Raw genomic sequence first — 22,722 nt, 5'->3', positions numbered from 1 at the left:
TTATTTATAAACTGTGCGGTATTGTTTCCCGACATATTATACCATTTTCATTTTTTTTTCCCAGGAAAATGTGTTATTTCCATACAGCTGTAACAGTGTTACATTAATTTATTAATTATAATTGTGAACCACGTGCTAATGTTATGTTAAAACCACGTGACTGGCAGCCCTATCTTTGCACACAAGTCCAAAATTACAGCTGACAGCCTCATTAGCCTGCGGTGTCCAATGGTCTTCTCTGAGCATGCGCAGGACACACGCTGAAGCCGATTCTAGGAAGGGCAAGAGAACTGACGTCTTGGGTTCAGACTATCAGTCAGCAATAAGCTCCGCCCCTGCTTGACAACCATTGGTCGATTGAAGAGGTTGTGGAAGCGCTAGGCGCGCTCTGATTGGATGAGACGCCTCTGCCGGTGGCCTGGTTGTTGATGCCAGTAGGGTGGGAGGTGAAGGAGGAGACGGGGACGGGAAGTCAGGAGACGCCGAGGAGGACTCCTGGGGAAGAAGAAGTGGCCGGGGAAGAGTCACCATTGTACCCGGGAATGGACGGCAGACCCGGTGAGGTGCACACTGCTGCTCATGGAGGGCTCATGCCTTAAGGGCTGTTGTATGGACGGATTAATAACCCCTTCATGACCAGGAGAGGGGGGTTTTTAGTTCTCGCTCTGTTGTTTTTTTTTGCCAAGATCCATAAGTTTTTATTTTTTTTATTTTTCAGCATTTTTTCTTCCTTTTTTAATTTTTTTTTTTTTTTACAGCGATTACTTTGCCGTAAAAATGCTCTAATGTCCTCATTCTCCAGGTCAGTGCGATGGTGGCAATAATAAACGTGTATAGTTTTTTTTTTTTTTTACCAATATATATATATATATATATATATATATATATATATATATATATATATTTCACATAATATCTACGATTTTATTTAAAAAAAGCCTCTTTTCTGAGACCCGTAACTTTTTAATTTTTCCAGCACTGGTTTGTGATGTGGCCAAGATGACATTTTTATTGATACCGTTTTGGGATAAATATGACGTTTTTATTTATTTTTTTTTATTGCGTGTTTTAAGCTCAGAAATTCTGGAGTTCAGATGATATTTTTTTGTACATTTAATGTCCATTTTAAATAATTTTAATATTTTTTTTTATAGATTGGACGTTTAGGGACTTGTCAATAACAAATTATTTTTTTTTATTTTTGATTTTTTTTTTAAATATTTTTATATATATTTTTTTATACTATTTAGACAATTTTTATTTATTTTTTTCCCCTCAATTTTCTTACTTTATTTCTTACTCCCTCTCAGGGACTTGAACCTGTTTCTATCTACCTAAATGTTGCAGTGTATATGAAAATTACTGGGTTTCATAGAAGCACCAAGATGGCGGGGAAAGTGGCTTTCAGCAGATCCCCTGCTGCCATAGAAACCTGTCTGCTCACCTCAATCTGGTTGGTGGAGGGGAGTGATGAGCACTGGATCAAATGTGACATTTAAAGGGGTTTTTCCATTTAAGAAAACACCTGTCCCAGTTTGTATTTTTGTTTTTTTAAACTCTTCTGTACTCGCCCTCCCCAGGTCCAGCGCTGAGTCTCCACTGCGGCTTCCGGTGTCTGTTGTTTGCAGTGCTGACGTCACGTTGACAGCACTGCAGCCAATCGGTGAACTCAGCGGCTCATGCTGTTAACTTGGGCTGAGCTCATTGATTGACTGCAGCGTTGTCGACGTGGCGTCAGAGCTGCAGACACTTGAGGATGGCGGAGGCCAGTGGCGCCCAAATGACTTGTAGGCCCCATTTACATTTCAAAGAAAAGTTGGGTGACTACTAACCACAGGTGTGACGGCTCTCTCGTAATGGCGGACTTATTGGTCATATCCCTTATTGATGGACTTTTTCCTTTTTTATTCTCCTGTCAGGTCTAGAGTAAAGTAAGAAGACATGGCCACGTACACCTGCAGCGTAGTCTTGGCTTCTCTCAGGTCCCGGTAAGATGCTGCTACTCACTAAGATCTGTCTGCTGTATTACCAGACCCATCAGGGGTCCCGCAGACCACCGCCACTGCTTTCTGCTATTTTTCTCCTGTTTTTTTCTTCAGCTTATTTGATGTTCTCATTGTTACTCTTGTTTTGCTTTTATCTGTTCCTTTTTTTCGCTGTTTGTGTGCCTATAATTGCTTTGTGTTGTGTTCTCTACCTTTTTACGAATTGCCCCTCACTCCAACGTACTCCCTCCGATAATTCCCCTTTTTTATTTGAGCCCTCTTGGCTCCTCTCACTCTGGCACACTCCGCCTTCTTAGTCATCTTCTCCGGCACACACCCACTCACCCAACAACCACCCCATGTTTTTTTTTTCCCTGGTTCTCTTCCCCTCTCTGCCCCCTAGCTCTGCTGCGCTTCCCCTCTCTGTGCTTCCTCCCCCTGTCTTCCCATATTCCCACCCCAATTCTGGCTTGCTTCCTCTTTTGCCCCCCTTTCTCGGCTTTCATGAGCTTCCTATCGCGAGTCCACCCTCGTCCAGATCCATTTCCGGCTCACTCCTCTCTAGGCTCTGTACTCCTGGATCTGGCATGCATCCTTTCTCCCCCCCCCATTCCCTGTTCCTGGGGAACTACCTTCTGTGAACCCCCTCCCTCCCACCTACCCTGGCGCGCTCCGTCCTCTGTGCTCCCTTTGTGTCCCCTGGTTCGCTCCGTCTGTCGTCCTCCCAGCCCCTAGCGCGCTCCCTCTGTCATCCTCCAAGCCCCTGGCGCGCTCCCTCTGTCGTCCTCCCATCCCCTGGCACGCTCCCTCTGTCGTCCTCCCAGCCCCTGGCACGCTCCCTCTGTCGTCCTCCCAGCCCCTGGCGCGCTCCCTCTGTCGTCCTCCCAGCCCCTGGTGCGCTCCCTCCCAGGCCCTGGTGCGCTCCCTCCCAGGCCCTGGTGCGCTCCCTCTGTCGTCCTCCCAGCCCCTGGTGTGGTCCCTCTGTCGTCCTCCCTGCCCCTGGTGCGCTCCCTCTGTCGTCCTCCCAGCCCCTGGCACGCTCCCTCTGTCGTCCTCCTAGGCCCTGGCGTGCTCCCTCTGTCGTCCTCCCAGCCCCTGGCGCGCTCCCTCTGTCGTCCTCCCAGCCCCTGGCGCGCTCCCTCTATCGTCCTCCCAGCCCCTGGCGCGCTCCCTCTATCGTCCTCCCAGCCCCTGGCGCGCTCCCTCTATCGTCCTCCCAGCCCCTGGCGCGCTCCCTCTATCGTCCTCCCAGCCCCTGGCGCGCTCCCTCTATCGTCCTCCCAGCCCCTGTCGCGCTCTCTCTGCCGTCCCCCTGCCTTTGGCACGCTCTCTCTGCCTTCCTCCCCTCCCCTGGCGCGCTCCCCTTGCCATCCTCCTTGCCCCTGGTGTGCTCCCTCTGCCGTCCCCCCTGCCATCCTCCCCGCCTTTGGCACGCTCCCCCTGCTGTCCTCCCCACCCTTGGTGCATTCCCTCTACCGTTCTCCCCATCCCTGTGGCGCTCCCCCGTGACCTCCTTTATCTGCCTTTAATTGAGACTAGAAAAATTGTATAATCACTTGAAGTTACAGACCCAAAGACCACCCCATACACAGTAGACTAACATTGGCCGAACCGCATGAGGAGACAGAAGGATCCAACATGTCCAATTTCAAATTGCCGATCTGTTGGTTCTTGATGCGATAAGCCGCTGGTATGGATGTCCGACATCGGGTTTCTCATAAGAGAGGACAGGAGCGTTTGGCTCATCCTATGTAGAATCAGGAGAGATGACTGCTGGCTGACCATCGTTCAGCTGAAAGCTATCAGTTATCTATAGTGTATTGGGGGGTTTAAAGGCCCCCATACATACATTGTCTTAAAGTTGATTAAAATGAATTATTTAAAGCAAAACGATCGATCATCGGCGTTGGGGGAGTTTAAGAACGAATGTCCATTTTAATGGACCGATCATAGACTGTCCTCAAGTTGGATGTGTTGGATTCCTTCCGCAAAAAGATCATTATTTCAAAGAATGAATATTTGTCCATGAACAATCTTGTGTTGAAATAGTATTCCTTCAAAGATTGTTTGTTTGGCATATCTGAACTTGTATGACCAAGTTCAGCCAGAATCATACAGCCCCAATCAGAAGTTTGGAGGACACCTGTTCATGCAATTTCCTTGTTCTTATTGGAATGTGCACATTCATAGTAAAGGCAGCAAAACCAGGAAGGAACAAATATTGAAAGGAGGAGAAAAGAATCAGGTGTGACACAAACTGGAATATGTGTAAAACCTTAAAGTTCCTGTAATGGCTCCCAATGAACAGGTCACTGTGGAATCCAAGGCCTTCAAAAAGTGTTTGCGACCATCAGGTGTGTTTTGCAGACGCAGTGTTGGTATACAGCTCCATACAGTGCTGAGCCCTATTCCACAACTGTTCAGAACATGGCAAGGACTACTCCACTAAGTAAAGAGAAACGATAGTCAATTATTAAAAGGTTAATCAATTCGGAATATTGCTAGAGCCTTGAAGGTTTCCTTAAGTGCAGTCTTGAAAACCATCAATCGTCATGATGAAACTGGCTCTTTTAAGGACCATCCTAGGAAAGGCAGACCAAAAATTTCCTCTGCTGCAGAGGATAAGTTCGTCAGTTACCAACCTCAGAAACTGTAAATTGACAGCTCCTCAGACAACATCGCTCATAAATTAGGCACAGACATGAAGTAAGGTACACTTCTCAACATCAGCTGTCCAGAGGAGACTGCGAGAAGCAGGTATTTATGGTCAAATTGCTGCAAAGAAGCTACTACTGAGGACCACAAACAAGAAGAGACTTATTTGCACCAAACCACACAAGTACTGGACTTTAGATCAGTGGGAATCTGCACTCTGGTCTAATAAGGTAAAATTTGATATTTTTGCTGCTAACAGCCATTTGTTTGTGTGAGATATAGAAAATGTGAGTGGAGGGTTTCCACATGTGTGGTGCCCACGGTGAAGCATGGAGGGTGCGATGTGGGGGTGCTTTGCTGGTAGCTCTTTTGGTGATTCATTCCAAGCTAAAGGCACATTACCCAGCCTGGCTACCACACCGTTATACACTTACTGTACATTCCTTCCCATCTGGTTTGCACTCAGTAGGACCACGTTGTGTGTTGCAACAAGATAATGATCCAAACACCTCCAGACTGTATAAGGATTAAGTGACCAAGAAGTAGAGAGATGGAGGCCGCACAATCACAGACCTCAACCCAGTTGACATGGTTTGGTTAAGTTAGACCAAAGAATGAAGGCAAAGCAGCCAACAAGTGCACAGCACCTCCGGGAGCTCCTTCAAAACTGTTGGAAACCATTCCAGGTGATAACCTGATGAAGCTCCTGGAGAAAATGCCAAGGCGGTGTAAAGCTTTCATCAGAGTGAAATGAGATCCTTTGAGGAATCTAAGGTGTAACACACATACTGGCTTGTTTCACACATTTCTTTACTCCTTCTTTCCATATATTTTCTTTTGTGGTTTTGCTTTCTTCAGTCTAAATCTATAATGTGCACATTCCAAGAAGAACAAGGAAAACCATTCCATGAACAGTGCTGTCTTGTGTTGAGCGAACGTGCTTGGATAAGGTGTTATCCTAGCATGCTCGGATGCTAACCGGGTGTCTTTGGCATGCTCGAACAGTATGTTTGTCGCCGCGGCTGTTCGACAGCCGCAACAAATGCACGGAATGTCTAACAAACAGACAATCACTGTATGTGTTGCGGCTGTTGAACAGCCGCGGCGACTCAAACATAGTACTGGAGCAGGCTGAAGATACTCTGTTAGCACCCGAGCGTGCTCGGATAACACCTTATCGAAGCACGTTCGCTCAACACTAGGCTGGTGCCCAATCTTTTGACCAATTCGGTTCTTTAATCTAACCTGTATGGGGGCCTTTATTCTGCAGTATTGAAAAATCTCTATATCTTATTCCCTTCACATTGTCATCATTTTTACACACCTTTACTACTATACAAGCCAAAAGGTTAAGTACTGGTGCGCTGTAAAGACTCCTCTGACAGATGCCATCTATAATTCACAGGAGTTGTCGTCTTGTCCTTCAGAAGAACAATTGCCTGCTCTACTCCACCGTATCCCATCACCAACATGGATGGCTGCCCCCCATGGCAAGATGCCCGGCTCACACAAATGTCCCCCACCCGGCCATCTACAACCAGCACTTCCACACCTCAGTGTTCCAACTGCAGAGCTTACCTCCACCACCCGCAGCGCCGACACCGGAGCCTGAAAAGTCTCCACAAGTTGCACGCAAGTCTCTAGGCCAAAGAGTCGTGGATGAGATTAAACACTTTTACCACGGTTTTCGCCTGCTCTGGATAGATACCAAAGTGGCTGCTCGCATGGTTTGGCGGCTGTTACATGGCCAGGTGCTGACCAGGAGGGAGCGGAGACGGGTACGTGAGTATGCAGTCTGCACCGCCGCCCCTTGTTATACCATCGCCATGAATGGGGACGTTTCCCATAGTCCCATTTATTTCCGAACATACACGGCCCACTCTCCATGAGGTTCATTGTTCATGATGGCATTCTTGGTCCTTGATATTGGACCCGGCATCCCAGAGTTGCTAAACTTTGGTTAACCCTCTTTAGTGTCAATTCTGCAAATTTAATGCGTATGCTAATTGTTGTCGAACAGTCCGATGGGCATCTCGACGCTGTGCTTTGTACCACCTCCGTGAATGACATCTCCTACGCTTAGCCTGTCATATCTGTGCAGCTCTAGTTTCCCACCATTTAGGCTTGAGTTGGACCGGTGGTGTGGATGATGTAGGAGATGTCTGAAATGGCAGAAGAGGTGGTGAGCACAGACGCTCATCTGATCGCTCGGTGAGGATTATCAAGCACCGCAGGACAATTATAAAAGGCACTCTCCTAGGCATGGGGGCATCTGAGCTCTTACGAAGGGATTGCAGGAGCGCTAATAAAGAGATCCAAAAGGAAATAAATACGAGAAAAACCTAAATGTCATGCAACACTTATTTTTTTCATAAACTTTTCAGCTTTTTTTTTTGCCTTTTTTTTCCTATGAAGGAAAGCAAAATGGGAAAAAAAAAACATGCCCCTAGAGCACGGGTGGGCAATTAGTTTTTCTAAGGATCCACACGCGATAATGTGATTGCTTTGGAGGGCTGAACCAACCAGCCAAACTTAATTCTGCTCATTATTATTATTGTTTTATATTAATTTCAATAATTTAATGTTGAGCAGAGTAAAGTCCGTTTACTCACTGCTACGGTTAAGTCAGGGCTTATTGTAACATGTATTCTTAGCAGCAGCAGCAAATCAAAATCATATCAGTTACTGCTTTTTGTAAAGTTTAAAAATCAGACTGCTCCTGGTATTAAGCCTTTGTACCTTGATCAACAGCTTCCAACACAGTATGATGTCCCCACACGCAGCATGATGTCCCCACCCGCGGCACGAAGTCCCCCCCACCCGCGGCACGAAGTCCCCCCCACCCGCGGCACGAAGTCCCCCCCACCCGCGGCACGAAGTCCCCCCCACCCGCGGCACGAAGTCCCCCCCCACCCGCGGCACGAAGTCCCCCCCCACCCGCGGCACGAAGTCCCCCCCCACACGCGGCACGAAGTCCCCCCACATGCGGCATGATGCCCCCACACACAGTATGATTTCAGCACAAAGCTCCCCTCACAGTATAATGTTCCTACAAAGTCCCTCATGCAGTATGAGGTTTCTTTTCACAGTTTTATGTCCTCACACAGCTCCCTTACAGTATTATGGCCCCATACAGCCCACCTGAGAATTAAGTCCTGACACAGCCCCCTTATACATTATGCCCACACACAGTCTCCATGCAGAACAGTGTATCCATACAGTCCCCTTAGGCAGTATTATGTCCCCGCACAGCTCCCATGTAAAATGGTGAACAAAAAAAGCAAACCTCATCCTGCTGCTCTGATCTGTGCTGTGCACTGAGGATGCAGATACCGGTGATTGTGAGACGATGTGCAGGGGGTGGCTGCGCGGTCTGGGACACCACAGTCCTTTGGCTGTCCTGGTCCACGGGCCTCACCAGAACATCCGAAGGGCTGAATGTTGCCTGCGGGCCGCACTTTGACCAAGTCTACCCTAGAGCATGCTTTCATTGTGGAAAAAAAAGTGTAAACGCACAAATGCAACCTAACAGGCCGATATCACCACACAAAAAACAACCAAAACAATGGCACTGTTTGCGGCCCACTTCACTTTGGGTTTTAGCTTTAAAGGGACTCTGTCACCTGAATTTGGAGGGAACAATTTTCAGTCATATGGGCGGGGTTTTCGGGTGTTTGATTCACCCTTTCCTTACTCGCTGGCTGCAATATTGGATTGAAGTTCATTCTCTGTCCTCCATAGTACACGCCTGTGTAAGGCAAGATTGCTTTGTGCAGGTATGTACTACGGAGGACAGAGAATGAACTTCAATCCAATATTGCAGCCAGCATGCAGCCAGCGGGTAAGGAAAGGGTGAATCAAACACCCGAAAACCCCGCCCCTATGGCTGAAAATTGTTCCCTCCAAATTCAGGTGACAGAGTCCCTTTAAGGTCCTTGTATTTATGTGTGATAACGATGGTTGTTTCAGCTGATGAGGACGTGCGCAGATCTGTTCCGGCTGGTTCCATTTATGGTCTTTGTTATAGTCCCGTTCATGGAGTTTCTGCTTCCTGTGTTCCTTAAGCTCTTCCCGGAGATGTTACCTTCCACCTTCGAATCGGAGTCCAAAAAGGTTAGTCGTCCTGTATAAGCTGAACGTAGACAGGAGTAGTATTCCTATGTGCGTAGTATTGTATGCCCTTGTATAGAGCACAGGCTATATCATCCATTACATCCATCATATCTTCATATCTTTTTGTTTTTTTCTAAATATATATATACACGCTGAGCCATGTGATCACTTTGTTAGTTCATATCCGCGTATTTCCACATGGACCAATGTTTTTTTTTTAGCTTTTTTTTGTATAGAATGAAAAAATAAATGCCAAAAGGATAACAAAAAATGGTATGACAGAGACCACAGACTGGATTTATGCCTAGGCATACGTCCACCATAAGTTCCCACTGCAAAAAAAACAAAACAGCTATACTGCATGTTTAAGTTTTTTTATGTTATGACCCTTGGTAGGAGATACTGCATCTTCCCATGCATTATATGTAGATATATGCCAGCTAGACAGAGGCCAAAAGCACACCCTTCTGGCCTCTATCTGTTAAATGACGGCCTATGGGAACTTAACAGTATGTCGAGGTATGCTCCCGATGTATATACATTCAGTTAAGTGCACAGATGCAGTGTGAACTGTGTCTTAGCAGGGGTAGGAAACCTTTTTTCTGCCAGGGGCCATTTGGATGTTGGATATTGCAGGAGGGGCTGAGGGCGTAGCTGTCGCCGGAGGGGCTGGGGGCGTAGCCGTCGCCGGAGGGGCTGGGGGCGTAGCCGTCGCCGGAGGGGCTGGGGGCGTAGCCGTCGCCGGAGGGGCTGGGGGCGTAGCCGTCGCCGGAGGGGCTGGGGGCGTAGCCGTCGCCGGAGGGGCTGGGGGCGTAGCCGTCGCCGGAGGGGCTGGGGGCGTAGCCGTCGCCGGAGGGGCTGGGGGCGTAGCCGTCGCCGGAGGGGCTGGGGGCGTAGCCGTCGCCGGAGGGGCTGGGGGCGTAGCTGTCGCAGGAGGGACTGGGGGCGTAGCCGTCGCCGGAGGGGCTGGGGGCGTAGCCGTCGCCGGAGGGGCTGGGGGCGTAGCCGTCGCCGGAGGGGCTGGGGGCCGTAGCCGTCGCCGGAGGGGCTGGGGGCCGTAGCCGTCGCAGGCGGAGATGGGGGGCGTCGCCGTCGCAGGCGGAGCTGGGGGACGTCGCAGGCGGGGCTGGGGGCGTCGCAGGCGGGGCTGGGGGCCGTAGCTATCGCAGTAGGGGCTGGGGGGCGTTGCGATCGCAGGCGACGCTGGAGGCATAGCATTCGCAGGAGGGGCTGGGGGCATAGCTGTCGCAGGAGGGGCTGGGGGCATAGCATTCGCAGGAGGGGCTGTGGGGGTAGCAATCACAGGCGGGGCTGGGAGTGTAACTATAGCAGGCGGGGCTGTGGGGGTAGCTATCGCAGGCGGGGCTGTGGGGGTAGCTATCGCAGGCGGGGCTGGGGGCGTAGCTATAGCAAGAGGGGCTGGGGGCGTAGCTATAGCAAGAGGGGCTGGGGGCGTAGCTATAGCAGGAGGGGCTGGGGGCGTAGCTATCGCAGGAGGGGCTTGGGGCGTAGCTATTGCAGGAGACGGGCGCATGCATGTGACAGGATGGGCTGGTCCTGGGCTATATACATTACTGGAGACACTGGGGCTGTCACTGCGATCTACTTTGGTGGGATGGGAGTGCAGAACGCACTGACTCCGCCAACAAAGTAATTTCTCACACTGGCACTGCCTTAAAGGGACACTGTTGTCAGGTTTTCCCAATATAAAGTAGGGCCAGCCCTATAATCCCTCTGGTACCGCATACTGGAATGCTTTATATAAGGCCCGAACCCGCTTTGCAAGGCAAAAAAACAACTTTTATTATACTCTTTTACTCGCACACTCTCTTCCTACGATCGCCGTCCTCGCTACGTGTGGATGACTCCCTGTAATGTGCCAATGAATCGAGCAACCATCAAGGCTTTACCAACTTCTTTCATGGACACTTTTTGAAGTCAACCACAAGTCTGGTACTTTTGCATTCTTTTCTGCAAATCATGGTCAACTTCATCAAGTTTTATCCTTCAAAACGTGTTCCCACCAATAAGTGTCCGATCATTGGCAGTCCTATCACTGAGATCCCCAATAATTATGATCACGGGCATCTGGCATCCCCCCCTTTTGGATGGCTTCGTGGTTGTATATGCTTTGGCTGTCTCAGTCCCATAGACTTTCAATGGCGCAGATCTGTGCATTGAGGACCTCTTCTCTGTTCACACGGTGGGACACTGGACAAATCTTAAAATCAAAGAAATGTGTAAATAATACAAATGACTTTGTTACTTTCCTTCCCCAGTTTATATACAGGGGTTGCACAAAATAATGGAAACACCTGGAAACATCAACAAGTGTTAGTTTAATATTGTGTAGCTCAACCTTTTGCGGCGATTACAGCCTCAATTCTCCGAGGTATGGATTCATAGAAGGTGTGAATTGTTTCCAAAGGAATTTTAGCCCATTCTGCAGTTAAAACACCCTCCAGTTCTTTGAGCGACGATGGCGGCGAAAATCGTCATCTAACTTGAATCTCTAAAATCGACCATAAATGCTCAATAATGTTGAGGTCGGGGGATTGTGGGGGCCAGATGAGATGCTCAACTTCATTAGAATGTTCCTCGTGCCATGTTTTAACGATTCTAGCTGTATGAATTGGTGCATTATCATCCTGAAAGATGGCGTTCCCCTCCGGGAACAGTGCTTGAACCATTGGATGCACTTGGTCGCCCAAAATGCCTAAATAATCTCGGCTGTTAATTCTTCCATGAAGGGATATCATTGGCCCGGTGGATCTCCACGAAATAGCACCCCAGATCATCACAGAACCTCCACCATGTTTTACGGTTGGGAGAAGGCAGTCTGGATGGAATGCTTCTTTCGGCTGTCTCCAAACGTACACTCAGCCGGAGGTCGGAAATATGGTAAACGATGATTCGTCTAAGAATATCACATGTTTCCACTGCTCGAGGGACCAATTCTGGAGGTTTCTACACCAATCTAAACGCTTGGAAACATTTGTCATTGAGAGCAGCGGTTTTCTAATTGCAGCTCTTCCGTGGAATCCAGATTTGTGCAGCTCCCGACGAACAGTTTTCCTGGAAACTGGGTTCTGTAGGTGTTCTTTGAGCTCAGCAGTGATTTTCAGAGCCGTGGTCTTGCGATCCTTTCTCACAATTTGCTTTAGAGTCCGACGGTCTCTCTGTCAACTTTGACTTTCGGCCGGACCTGTGCTTTGCTGCGGACGTTTTTCCTTCTCTTTCAAACACAGTCATTACTTTGGAGACAGTACCTCTTGACACGCCAAGCATTCGGGCACTTTCTGTTACACTAGCGCCTGCCATACGAGCACCAACAATTTGGCCTCTTTGAGAATCTGAGAGGTCTGCCATTGGTATCAGGTTCTCATCAATGTTCTTACAATTATGCAAAACAAACAGTTAATTTACATACACATATCACATAACACAAATAATCAACTACAAAACATTACCATACGTCACGGTTTGCATGGTTATCACATGTTCGAAGATTATGATACCAAAACGTTAGGTGTTTCCATTATTTTGTCCTTCCCCTGTATATTCGCTTGTGCTTACCCCTATCGGGTGCCCCGAGAACTCATATCTGTGGATCTATGCACTTTTCTCAGGAGGAAAAGATGAAAAAGAAGCTGGGAGCCAAATTGGAGATGGCCAAGTTCCTCCAGGAGACGATCTCTGAGATGGCCCGGCGGAACAAGGCAGAGACCGGCGGGGACAGACAGCAGCAGTTTTCTTCCTATGTCCAGCAGGTTTGTCATTGCATAGATTTTATTTTAAAGACGATCTGCCTGCTCCTCTGACGTGTCGGCACTAGTAAACACTTTTATTAGCTTTTTTTTTTTTTTTATTGCAGGACGAGTTGTACTTTTGAATGACACCATTGGTTTTACCATATAGTGTACTGGAAAAGGGGGAAAAAATTCCAAGTGCGGTGAAAGTGCAATCACATGACGGGACTTGTGGCGCACTTCCTGACGGTGCCTGTTAAATGCCGCTCTCAGTGATTGACAGCGGCATTTAACTTATTAATGGCCGCTGGTAGATCCAAGATCCAGTCACGGCTGTTAGAGGCGCGTCATAGCTGATTAAATCAAAGGCAGGGACACGGCCGATGACTTAAGTATAAGTTGTGAAAGGGTTAAAAGATATGAAATTAGTAACGGGGTAGTTTTTTCCCAGAAATAATGCCAGGGTTAGTGTTAAAATTCCTTATAAAATTGCAATGTGCTTGTAAAAATCAGCAACTTTGCAATTTATTAAAAGTCCTCTCTGTTCTCAAGAACTGAGGGCATATAATTTTGTTTACAGCTCGTTGCCAGTGGACCCAGCCAACTCTGCAGTGTAATAGTGGTGGCCGATCTTCCGCAGTAGTTTCCAGCTCTATTTAATACATCTTTGCTGTCATCCGGCGCTGCATGGGCAAAGCTGCCTCACATGTCAGCACCGCTGTGCGCACAGTTCGGAGCAGCGGCGCAGTCATTCTGCTGGTCCAAACTGCCAAGCTTCAGGAGCGCACCGCTCCCCGGCAAGCAGTAGACAGAGGAGCAGTCCGCTTATGAAGATGAAACATGGAAAAAAAAACTTTAAAAAATGACTTTGACCATGACTAATCTATTGAGTTGTTTCAGGTCCGGGTCACAGGAGAACAGCCCACCACGCAGGAGATTGTGCGCTTCTCTAAGCTGTTTGAGGACGAGCTGACCCTGGAGCACCTGGAGAGGTCCCAGCTGGCGGCCCTGTGCAGACTGTTAGAACTGCCACCCATCGGCACTAATAACCTATTACGGTTCCAGCTGCTGATGAAGCTTCGATCTATAAAGGCCGATGATGAGGTACGAAGTAGTACAATATAGTCAATAATTACCGTATACGACTTTAAATCTTAGGTGACTGCATTACAGTGAATGCACGCCCTCGAAGACCCATTTTGGTTTCTGTCGGAATCGGTCTAAAATCTGGCACAGATTAATTTCGTCATATATTAAAATGGGTCCAAAATCCGGCTCAGATTCATTTCGTCATGTATTGAAATGGGTCCAAAATCCGGCTCAGATTAATTTCGTCATATATTGAAATGGGTCCAAAATCCAGCGCAGATTAATTTCGTCATATTGATATGGGTCCAAAATCCAGCACAGATTAATTTCGTCATATATTGAAATAGGTCCAAAATCCAGCGCAGATTAATTTCGTCATATATTGAAATGGGTCCAAAATCCGGCACAGATTAATATCGTCATATGTTGAAATGGGTCCAAAATCCGACTCAGATTAATTTCGTCATATGTTGAAATGGGTCCAAAATCCGGCACAGATTAATTTCGTCATATGTTGAAATGGGTCCAAAATCTGGCTCAGATTAATTTTGTCATATATTGAAATGGGTCCAAAATCCGGCACAGATTAATTTTGTCATATATTGAAATGGGTCCAAAATCCGGCACAGATTAATTTCGTCATATGTTGAAATGGGTCCAAAATCCGACTCAGATTAATTTCGTCATATGTTGAAATGGGTCCAAAATCCGGCACAGATTAATTTTGTCATATATTGAAATGGGTCCAAAATCCGGCACAGATTAATTTCGTCATATATTGAAATGGGTCCAAAATCCGGCACAGATTAATTTAGTCATATATTGAAATGGGTCCAAAATCCGGCACAGATTAATTTCGTCATATATTGAAATAGGTCCAAAATCCAGCGCAGATTAATTTTGTCATATATTGAAATGGGTCCAAAATCCGGCACAGATTAATTTCGTCATATGTTGAAATGGGTCCAAAATCCGGCACAGATTAATTTCGTCATATATTGAAATAGGTCCAAAATCCGGCTCAGATTAAATTCATCATATATTGAAATGGGTCCAAAATCCGGCTCAGATTAATTTAGTCATATATTGAAATAGGTCCAAAATCCGGCTCAGATTAAATTCGTCATATATTGAAATGGGTCCAAAATCCGGCACAGATTAATTTCGTCATATATTGAAATAGGTCCAAAATCCAGCGCAGATTAATTTTGTCATATATTGAAATGGGTCCAAAATCCGGCACAGATTAATTTCGTCATATGTTGAAATGGGTCCAAAATCCGGCACAGATTAATTTCGTCATATATTGAAATAGGTCCAAAATCCGGCTCAGATTAAATTCGTCATATATTGAAATGGGTCCAAAATCCGGCTCAGATTAATTTAGTCATATATTGAAATAGGTCCAAAATCCGGCTCAGATTAAATTCGTCATATATTGAAATGGGTCCAAAATCCGGCTCAGATTAATTTCGTCATATATTGAAATGGGTCCAAAATCCGGCTCAGATTAATTTCGTCATATATTGAAATGGGTCCAAAATCCGGCTCAGATTAATTTCGTCATATATTGAAATGGGTCCAAAATCTGGCACAGATTAATTTCGTCATATATTGAAATGGGTCCAAAATCCGGCTCAGATTAATTTCGTCATATATTGAAATGGGTCCAAAATCTGGCACAGATTAATTTCATCATATATTGAAATGAGTCCAAAATCTGGCACAGATTAATTTCATCATATATTTTAATTGTAGTCGATCTCTGCAGAGTACTCGCAAAGAGAAAGCTCCGATTTTTTTTTTTTGATTTTTTTTATTTAAGTAACTTTTCCCTTTTGTCTCATAGGGCTTGTTGCAGTGTTTAGGCTCAAAATTGTACAGATGGTTCTTGAACTTAAAACAAAATGAAAAATACTCTTTATTTTTGTCTCTAACCTTTTTTGCAACTTTTTTTTAGGGTAACAAGTCTCACGTTTTGCAAAATGTTTAAAAAACACAAAAAACAAATGAACACATAAAGTAGATATTAAAAAGGCGCAAAGTGCAAGCAGAAATAGGGGCAAAAACTAGATAGGAAAAAGGCGCAAATGCAATAATGGACCAATAACGTTGATTTTAAAGGGATTTATTGAGTTAAGGGTCATGCTCATTAGTGTGGGGGCTCAGTCCTTATATCACTGTACAGCTCCTTTAGAATGCATTTTTGGGGTGACAGACTCCCATTAATCCCATTAATGGCAGAACAGCTTGAGAAGCTTTCTTCTACAGCAACCTTCCTCCAAGGCAATGATAAAACCCAGGGTAGCTCGGCCTGATTGTCTTCAGCAGTGTGAGGGGACTCGTAGAGATCATTTAGGTGAACATTAATTGCTTTTATAGGTTTTTTTTGTTTGTTTTCTCTTAAGATGATCTCGAAAGAAGGAGCGGACAACCTGACTGTCGCCGAGCTGCAGGCCGCCAGCAGGACGCGAGGGATGAGGTCTCTGGGTCTCACCGAGGAGCAGCTGAGAGATCAAATGAAGCAGGTACAATGTTCTTTTCTGTACGTCAGACCTTGTCCGCTGCTCAGTGCTCCTGCGTGACGGGTAATATTGCCATCTATATTTCCTTTTCCAGTGGCTCGATCTTCATTTAAAAGAGAACGTGCCGCCATCTCTCCTACTACTCTCCAGAGCCCTGTATCTGACCGACGTCAAACCCAAGCCCATCATGCCTGTGGAGGTGAGTTGTATGAGAGTGCATTAAAGGGGCCATCATATGTCGTGTCCGGATTTTGGTGTGGCTCCTACGCCGAGCCCACATCTTATTCAACAGATGATGGCTGATAGCCATCATGTGCCTTTAACAGCTTTGCTCCACCCTTGACTGTCAGCCTGTTAAATGCTGCTGTCAATCTCTGACCGCAGCATTCGACACGCATCGGCAGGTCATTGCGTCATTAAATTGGCGTGCCGCCCGTGACGTGATAGCAGGGCGCCAATGGTTTGTAATGACAGCCGGGGATCTGCTGATGAAATTCAGTTGGCATTCATAGGAGATCGTAATTTTTCTCTATTCATAGCAAGGCTGATGCACTTCTATGTATAGCACTAGCGATCATATGACCACAGCGTCAAGTCCCCTAAGGGGACTCATAAGTACAGTAGAAAGTTAAACAAAAAAAAAGTGTTTTGAAAAAAAACCAAACAAACAATGAAAACACAAGTTCAAATCAACCCCCCTTTTGCCTCATTACAAAAAAAAACCAAACACATATTTGGTATCGTTGATTTCGTAAAAGTCCAATCTATCAAAATATAACATTCATTAATTTGATTGGTAAATGGGTTAATGAGAAGAAAAAAAAATTAAAAAACTAGAATTGTAATTTTTTTTTTTTTGCCTGCTGCAATAACAGGCAATCAAAGCGTATCTACCCCAAAATGGTATCATTAAAAATGTCTGCTCAAGGTGCAAAAAAATAATCCCTCACACAGCCCCAAAGCCTGAAAAATGAAAACATTAAGGGTCTCGGGAAAAGGCAACACAATTTTTAAATTTATTTTTATGAATTTTTTTTTTTCCACTTTAAAAAAACAAACAAACATTGTACGTGTTTTTGTATGGTAAAATTTTTTTTGCAATTTCAACGCACTTTGGATTTTTTTTCACACTTTCCAGCGCAACACATGATAAAATTAATGGTCTCATTCAAAAGTACAATTCATCACGCAAAAAAAAAAAACAAGCCTTCATACCGTAATAGATAGAAAAATTAAAAAGTTATGGCTCTTGGAAAGACGAAAGCGGAAAAAAAACCCCAGAAAATTGCCTGAGGGTGAAGGGGTGATGAGAATGACCCCTGTTATGTGCAGCATGTGAACATTCCTCTAAGCATAATGAGGGTTGTAGTTTTGCAACAGCTGAGGAGCGAGAGGTCGGGACCGCAGAACAAAAGCAAAATGGAATCCTGGTCAAAAACAACTCTGTTTAGAAGGAGTTGGTCATTGTGGGCTGTGATGAGCCTGGCGGACCCCCAGCTTGGGGTTTGCCGTTTTAATTACACCTTTAAGGCTTTTGCAAAAAGCTCTTTCATTTAAAAGGATAAGGAAAAAGTGTCTCGCTGCCCCTCTCTGTAAGCGCCTGCCCCGAATGACCTATTGTTTGGCAGGTTTCACACTGGGGCTATCTTAGACTCTAACTTCCTGTCCATTCAGGAAGAGTTTTCAGCAGGCTCATTATCAGCAGAGGCAGGTTTACAATCACTGATAACGCCATCCTCTGCTGATAACACAGGATCCATCAGTCACAATCGTCAATGTTACAGCTCCCCCTCTCTTCACAATGACCTATGGTCTAATGTGTATGGGGGGGCCTTCTGATTCTCCTCCCGACATAAGTGAAGGATCCCACTGCCTGAGCCTGAGCCTTTTTGTTCTCTCGGGAGATAAATGGCTGTCCAGCGTAAAGAACACAGGAGCGCTCTGCAGAGCTGAACAACTTATATCTCCTATCCACAAAATAGATGATAAATGTGTGATCAGTCGTGGATCCTGCGGCTAATACCGTTACCAATATTAAGAAAGGAGGCTCATAGTCCCCTGTGTGAATGGGGAAGTACTGAGCATGTGCGACCACCACACCTAAAGGCAGGAAATGGAGCAGGGGTCGCACATGCTCAGTTCTGCTCCATACAAGGGACAATGGGCTTCTGTTCCTTGGGGATTTTAGCAGTTGGAGCACACGGACTTTGGATCGTGAGGGCCTCAGCTGCTGAGTATAGGTAACTGGGGGTCCCTCTTGATTGTAGCAGAGCTATTTCAGCTTCCTTATATATAAAATGTCTTCTGTGTTCAGCAGGCACCAAAGAGCAGCCCTCCGTCAGCACCACTTACAGACTCAAAGGAGACGTTAACAGACCCGGCCCCTGTCTTACAAGATGTGAAGGTAAAAAGATATTTAAGGGATTTGATTAAAACCGCAAACAACGTTCCTTTATATCCCTGATTAGACAACCATGAAGCTTCTCCAATGTTTTCCAGTTGCAGTTTACCTTTGACAATTCGGGGCCGTCCCGTGATTTATTGCCAGTCTTTTGCACATCAATTTGTGCCCCACATTGTTCTTGGATGAATGTTTGGAACCCAACCTTATATCCAGTCGGTGGGGGTCTGACTTGCCGCACCACCACAGCCGCCTTGCCGCACCATTAACCCCTTCACAACATATGACGTATATATAAGTAATATGTCCCTCCCTTTGATGTGATCTGAGCCCGCATCTTTTCTGGCACATGATAGCTGATTTCATCAGCTGACATGTGCCCCTTCCAGCGGCTTCTGAAATCGCAACCCACCTGCGGTTGTTAACATGGGTCGCCATTTTTTTTTCCTTTTAACAAACTTTGGAATTTTTTTTTCACCACTTAAATGAAACAGAACCTATCCATGTTTGGTGTCTGCGAACTCGTAATGACCTGGAGAATCATAATGGCAGGTCAGGTTTAGCATTGCCTTTGCAATCATTTCCCATAGGGCCGGATTTCCCTAATGTTCCCGGCACTATTTGTACATGACAATCCCAGTCCATGGCTGCTGTATTGATGTGTCCACATCTCTTCTTTATTGCAGGAGGAGAATATTACCCCAAAAACTCTCATACAAGAGTCCACACTCCAGGCAAAAGAAAGTGTAAGTCCCACCAATAAACCATCAGCCTGATGTGAAGGCTCCATTACGTCCGTGTGAATATTTTAAAGGGGGCCTCCCTCTTCTGAGATGTCCCCTGTGCGGTCCTTTCACTTAGTGGTGTTTTGGAAATACTATGAAAAAGGTTCTGTGTTTTGGGTGGAGAACCTTTTTATGTTCCCTGAAAGCAAATTTTCAATTAAAGGGATTGTCTGGCCTTAAACTACAAGTGTGCAGTCACCCTATGTAACTGCAGACTTGTGAATCCTAGCATTGGGCACACTGCACACTATCAGGATTCTCCTGGAGTAGGCGGCAATGTGACCACGAGTATATGATTTGCATGCTTCGGCCACATTCCGACTAGACATGTTCAGCCTCGCTCAATACTAGTGCACGTCTAGTCGGCATGTGACCGCATGTATACATATCGGAAACTTGCGGTCAATCGCCTGCCACTCCTAAATTTGGAATCGGAGAATCCTCACAGCGCGATCACATAGATTGACTGCAGACTTTTATTCTAAGGCCAGACAACCCCCTTTAATATAAGGAGGGTGGGATTTACTTTGGAACCGCTCTCCATTCTGGTCAAGAGGATAGTTAAGAGCTTCTCTTCTACTGGAGGATCTGTCCTGTATTACACCTTGTGTAATACTTAATTTTTCCTGGGGTGGCGCTGCAGGGAAACTGAACGCACACCATCAGTACACACTATAGATGATCGCTGAGGATCTCGGCTGGGAGATATTTTATGAGCAAGGGACTCTTTGACAAGTAGGGATTTTTCCATCGTATAGATCCCTTTTAAGCTACAAGTTTATAGATGTTGTCCACCTTGGGGAATATTTTTTCTTAAATGTATGTAAAAAAAAAAGAAAAAACAATTGCAATTGGGTTTCATTTTGCTCAGTTTGCTCTCTGCAGAATGAGTTATCTGAGAATCTGTCAGCGAGCTCATTCTGACTATCTTACAGGATAGCCTCTTATCCCTCTTTTTCTGAGCTCCTATCAGCTGATTTAGGATCTCAGACCACATCAATGTTGACTGTACAGGGAAACAAAGACAATCCGTGGCACATTTTTTTAATGAAACCCAATTGCAAAAAATGCCAATTAGCTCAGAATCCATACATCTTAAAGGGGTTGTCCGGGACTTTAACATTGATGACCTATCCTGGTCTGATTGGTGGGGGTGCGACACCAGGTTCTCCTGCTGATCATCTGTTCCCGATGGTGGTGTCCAGAACTGCTCAGTCACAGCCCAGCACCGTCGAACCTAATAGTGGCCATGGTCCGGGTACTGCAAATCCATCAGCTATTGATTTGACTTGGTGGCAGATATGCAGTACCCAGCCGCGGCCACTATTCTGTCGACAGCGCTGTTCCGCAACTGAGCAGCTGCAGCTACCGCCGACTTCAGTAACAGCTGATCGGCAGGGTGTCGGGTGTCTCACTTCTACTGATCAGACATTGATGACCACCATCAATGGAGTACACCCCCAACTGATCAGCTAATACCAGGCTGCCGGGTGTCGGACCCCCACCGATCTGATATTGATAGGTCAATCATATCCTTTAAGTGGAAACCCCCTTGAAGTTGTCCTCCACCGCTGCGTCCTGGGCACTGACGGACTTTCTTAATTTTTCACACTCATTATTACTTACTTGCTTGTTTCTACAGGCAAAAGCCAGCGCCAATGGAGTGTAGCTGTAAACGGGGGTCATCCACGTGTCCTATCGCGTCACTTTATCGATCGGAAGTACGAACATGGATATAGTTTTTAAAAAGACCCCCACCTCTGGGACCTGCAATGTCACCTGACCAATCTTCTACTGCGACCCTGGGGGGACGGTCCCAGTTCCTGCTGAATATGCATGGAAATTCTAATGCTTTGTCCATTGTTGGGAGACATACCACACAAAAAAAAACTATCGCAAAAAAAAAGCCTTGATGGATGCATCTAATCTCCACCTCGTGAATTTATTTTTATAGTGTATTATATAATTAATGGATTTGTAAACTTGGGGGGGAAAAAAAAGACATCTATTTTTCCCCATCTTTATTGGTGAGTACAGATTTCACATGTGCAATAAACCAATGTCTCGGGCTGTGGACTCTCTGCAGCAGCCGTGGGGCAACTCTGGATTCGGTGCAGCTCTCCCTGCCTCTACCACAGCGGGAAGTCCCAGCAAGTCTGGTCAATCAGCGCTGGATCGGCAGCTGGAGGCATCTTCTTTGGTGCTAGATTTCACCTCTCAGGGTGAAGAAGCCAGGGCAAACTCTCCAGAATATGGAACACTGTGGACTGAAAGTGCAGGAAACTTTTTAATAGCTCAGCTTAGCATCTCTTTAAGAGACCTGGTCTCTCCCCGCACCTCATTAGCACCTTTTTTTTTTAGATCTCTGCTTTGTACCATTTACTCCGGCTCTACCTCCTAATCAGTGTAGCATTTCCCTACTCACTCTATAGCTAACCAATGATAGCGTGCGACAAGGGGGAAGGCAGTACCCAGCTGTCATATTTCCAGGCGGAACAGCCGAGGGACTTCACTGATAAAATGATTATTTTTATGGAAAATGCCAAAAAACTTTGCACCATATTTATCATGAAAATAAGACACTTTTTTTTTAAGCATCACAAGGACAAGGCAAGTGAGATGATGGCTATATTATGATGTGGTTTAATGATTTATTGAAAATTTGCCGCATAGAAGGCAAATATTGGACGTGCGCCCGATCCGGAGCCTTCCCAGACTGACTGTGGGGCGGATTCAGGAGGGCAAATCACTAATGTCTTGTCTATAAAATGATGGACTGGAGGATGCTGATCTTGTAGACAATATCTCCATATAGAAGAGCACTTTTTGGCTGATGTGTCCATGACCTGCTGTCCTGAGTTTGAACCACTGATCAGACGCAGATTTTGGCTCCTCTACCAATGGCCTCTGTGGATTCCCTGCTGCTCCCATGTCATAATCTTGATGATGTCATATGACCAATCATATGATGTCATGATGAATGATATGTCGTTGAATTATGATCACTGTGGGCGGCAGGATCCATTGAGGAGCAGTGCAGAAGTCAAGAGAAAAGCTTGAAGGAAAGCATATTTCCACTGTATTGTATTGTGGAGGTATCGGGGACTTTAATGAATCTGGGAAAACTACATTCAAGAGGTGCTTTTTCACTTTAAGAAAATAGAATATTTAAAGGCTATGCATGCATTTTTGGCTGCAGTTTTTTTTTTTGTAAATGTTGAATCATTTCCTTCTGCAGCCTCTGTGTATAACAGTACAACGCAAGCTGCAGAATGCTGTTCACCGTAAACTCCGTTAGTAAGCTGTTTTGACGGCTCGGTCTATAGCATCTTGTCTGGTTTCCTGGATGCTTATCTGAGCTGACATCTTTACTCTTAAAATAAACTTAAATAAGATATCGGATTAATGATCATACAGGAG

The 22,722-nt window shown here is 45.8% G+C and overlaps 1 protein-coding gene across 3 annotated transcripts; it reads left to right on the top strand.

Moving 5' to 3' along the window:
- The first annotated feature begins 390 nt into the window (after nt 1-390).
- LETM2 (leucine zipper and EF-hand containing transmembrane protein 2) lies at nt 391-22,065 on the top strand. Of its 3 annotated transcripts, none has more exons than XM_077262243.1 (11): nt 391-558; nt 1,920-1,988; nt 6,046-6,418; nt 8,610-8,753; nt 12,383-12,523; nt 13,403-13,606; nt 16,000-16,119; nt 16,211-16,315; nt 18,431-18,520; nt 19,204-19,263; nt 20,945-22,065. In XM_077262243.1, exons 2-11 carry the CDS (start codon nt 1,942-1,944, stop codon nt 20,969-20,971), a joined length of 1,311 nt encoding a protein of 436 aa, XP_077118358.1. In that variant the 5' UTR covers nt 391-558; nt 1,920-1,941; the 3' UTR covers nt 20,972-22,065. The 3 variants fall into 3 exon arrangements, with proteins under 3 accessions (XP_077118358.1, XP_077118360.1, XP_077118359.1); XM_077262245.1 differs by having other exon boundaries at nt 418-558; nt 18,434-18,520; nt 20,945-21,181; XM_077262244.1 differs by having other exon boundaries at nt 430-563; nt 20,945-21,183.
- Nucleotides 22,066-22,722: the final 657 nt, after the last annotated feature.

Source organism: Ranitomeya variabilis, chromosome 5 (genome assembly GCF_051348905.1).
Source record: "Ranitomeya variabilis isolate aRanVar5 chromosome 5, aRanVar5.hap1, whole genome shotgun sequence".
NCBI lineage: Eukaryota > Metazoa > Chordata > Amphibia > Anura > Dendrobatidae > Ranitomeya > Ranitomeya variabilis.
This window is presented reverse-complemented; position numbering and strand designations above follow the sequence as displayed.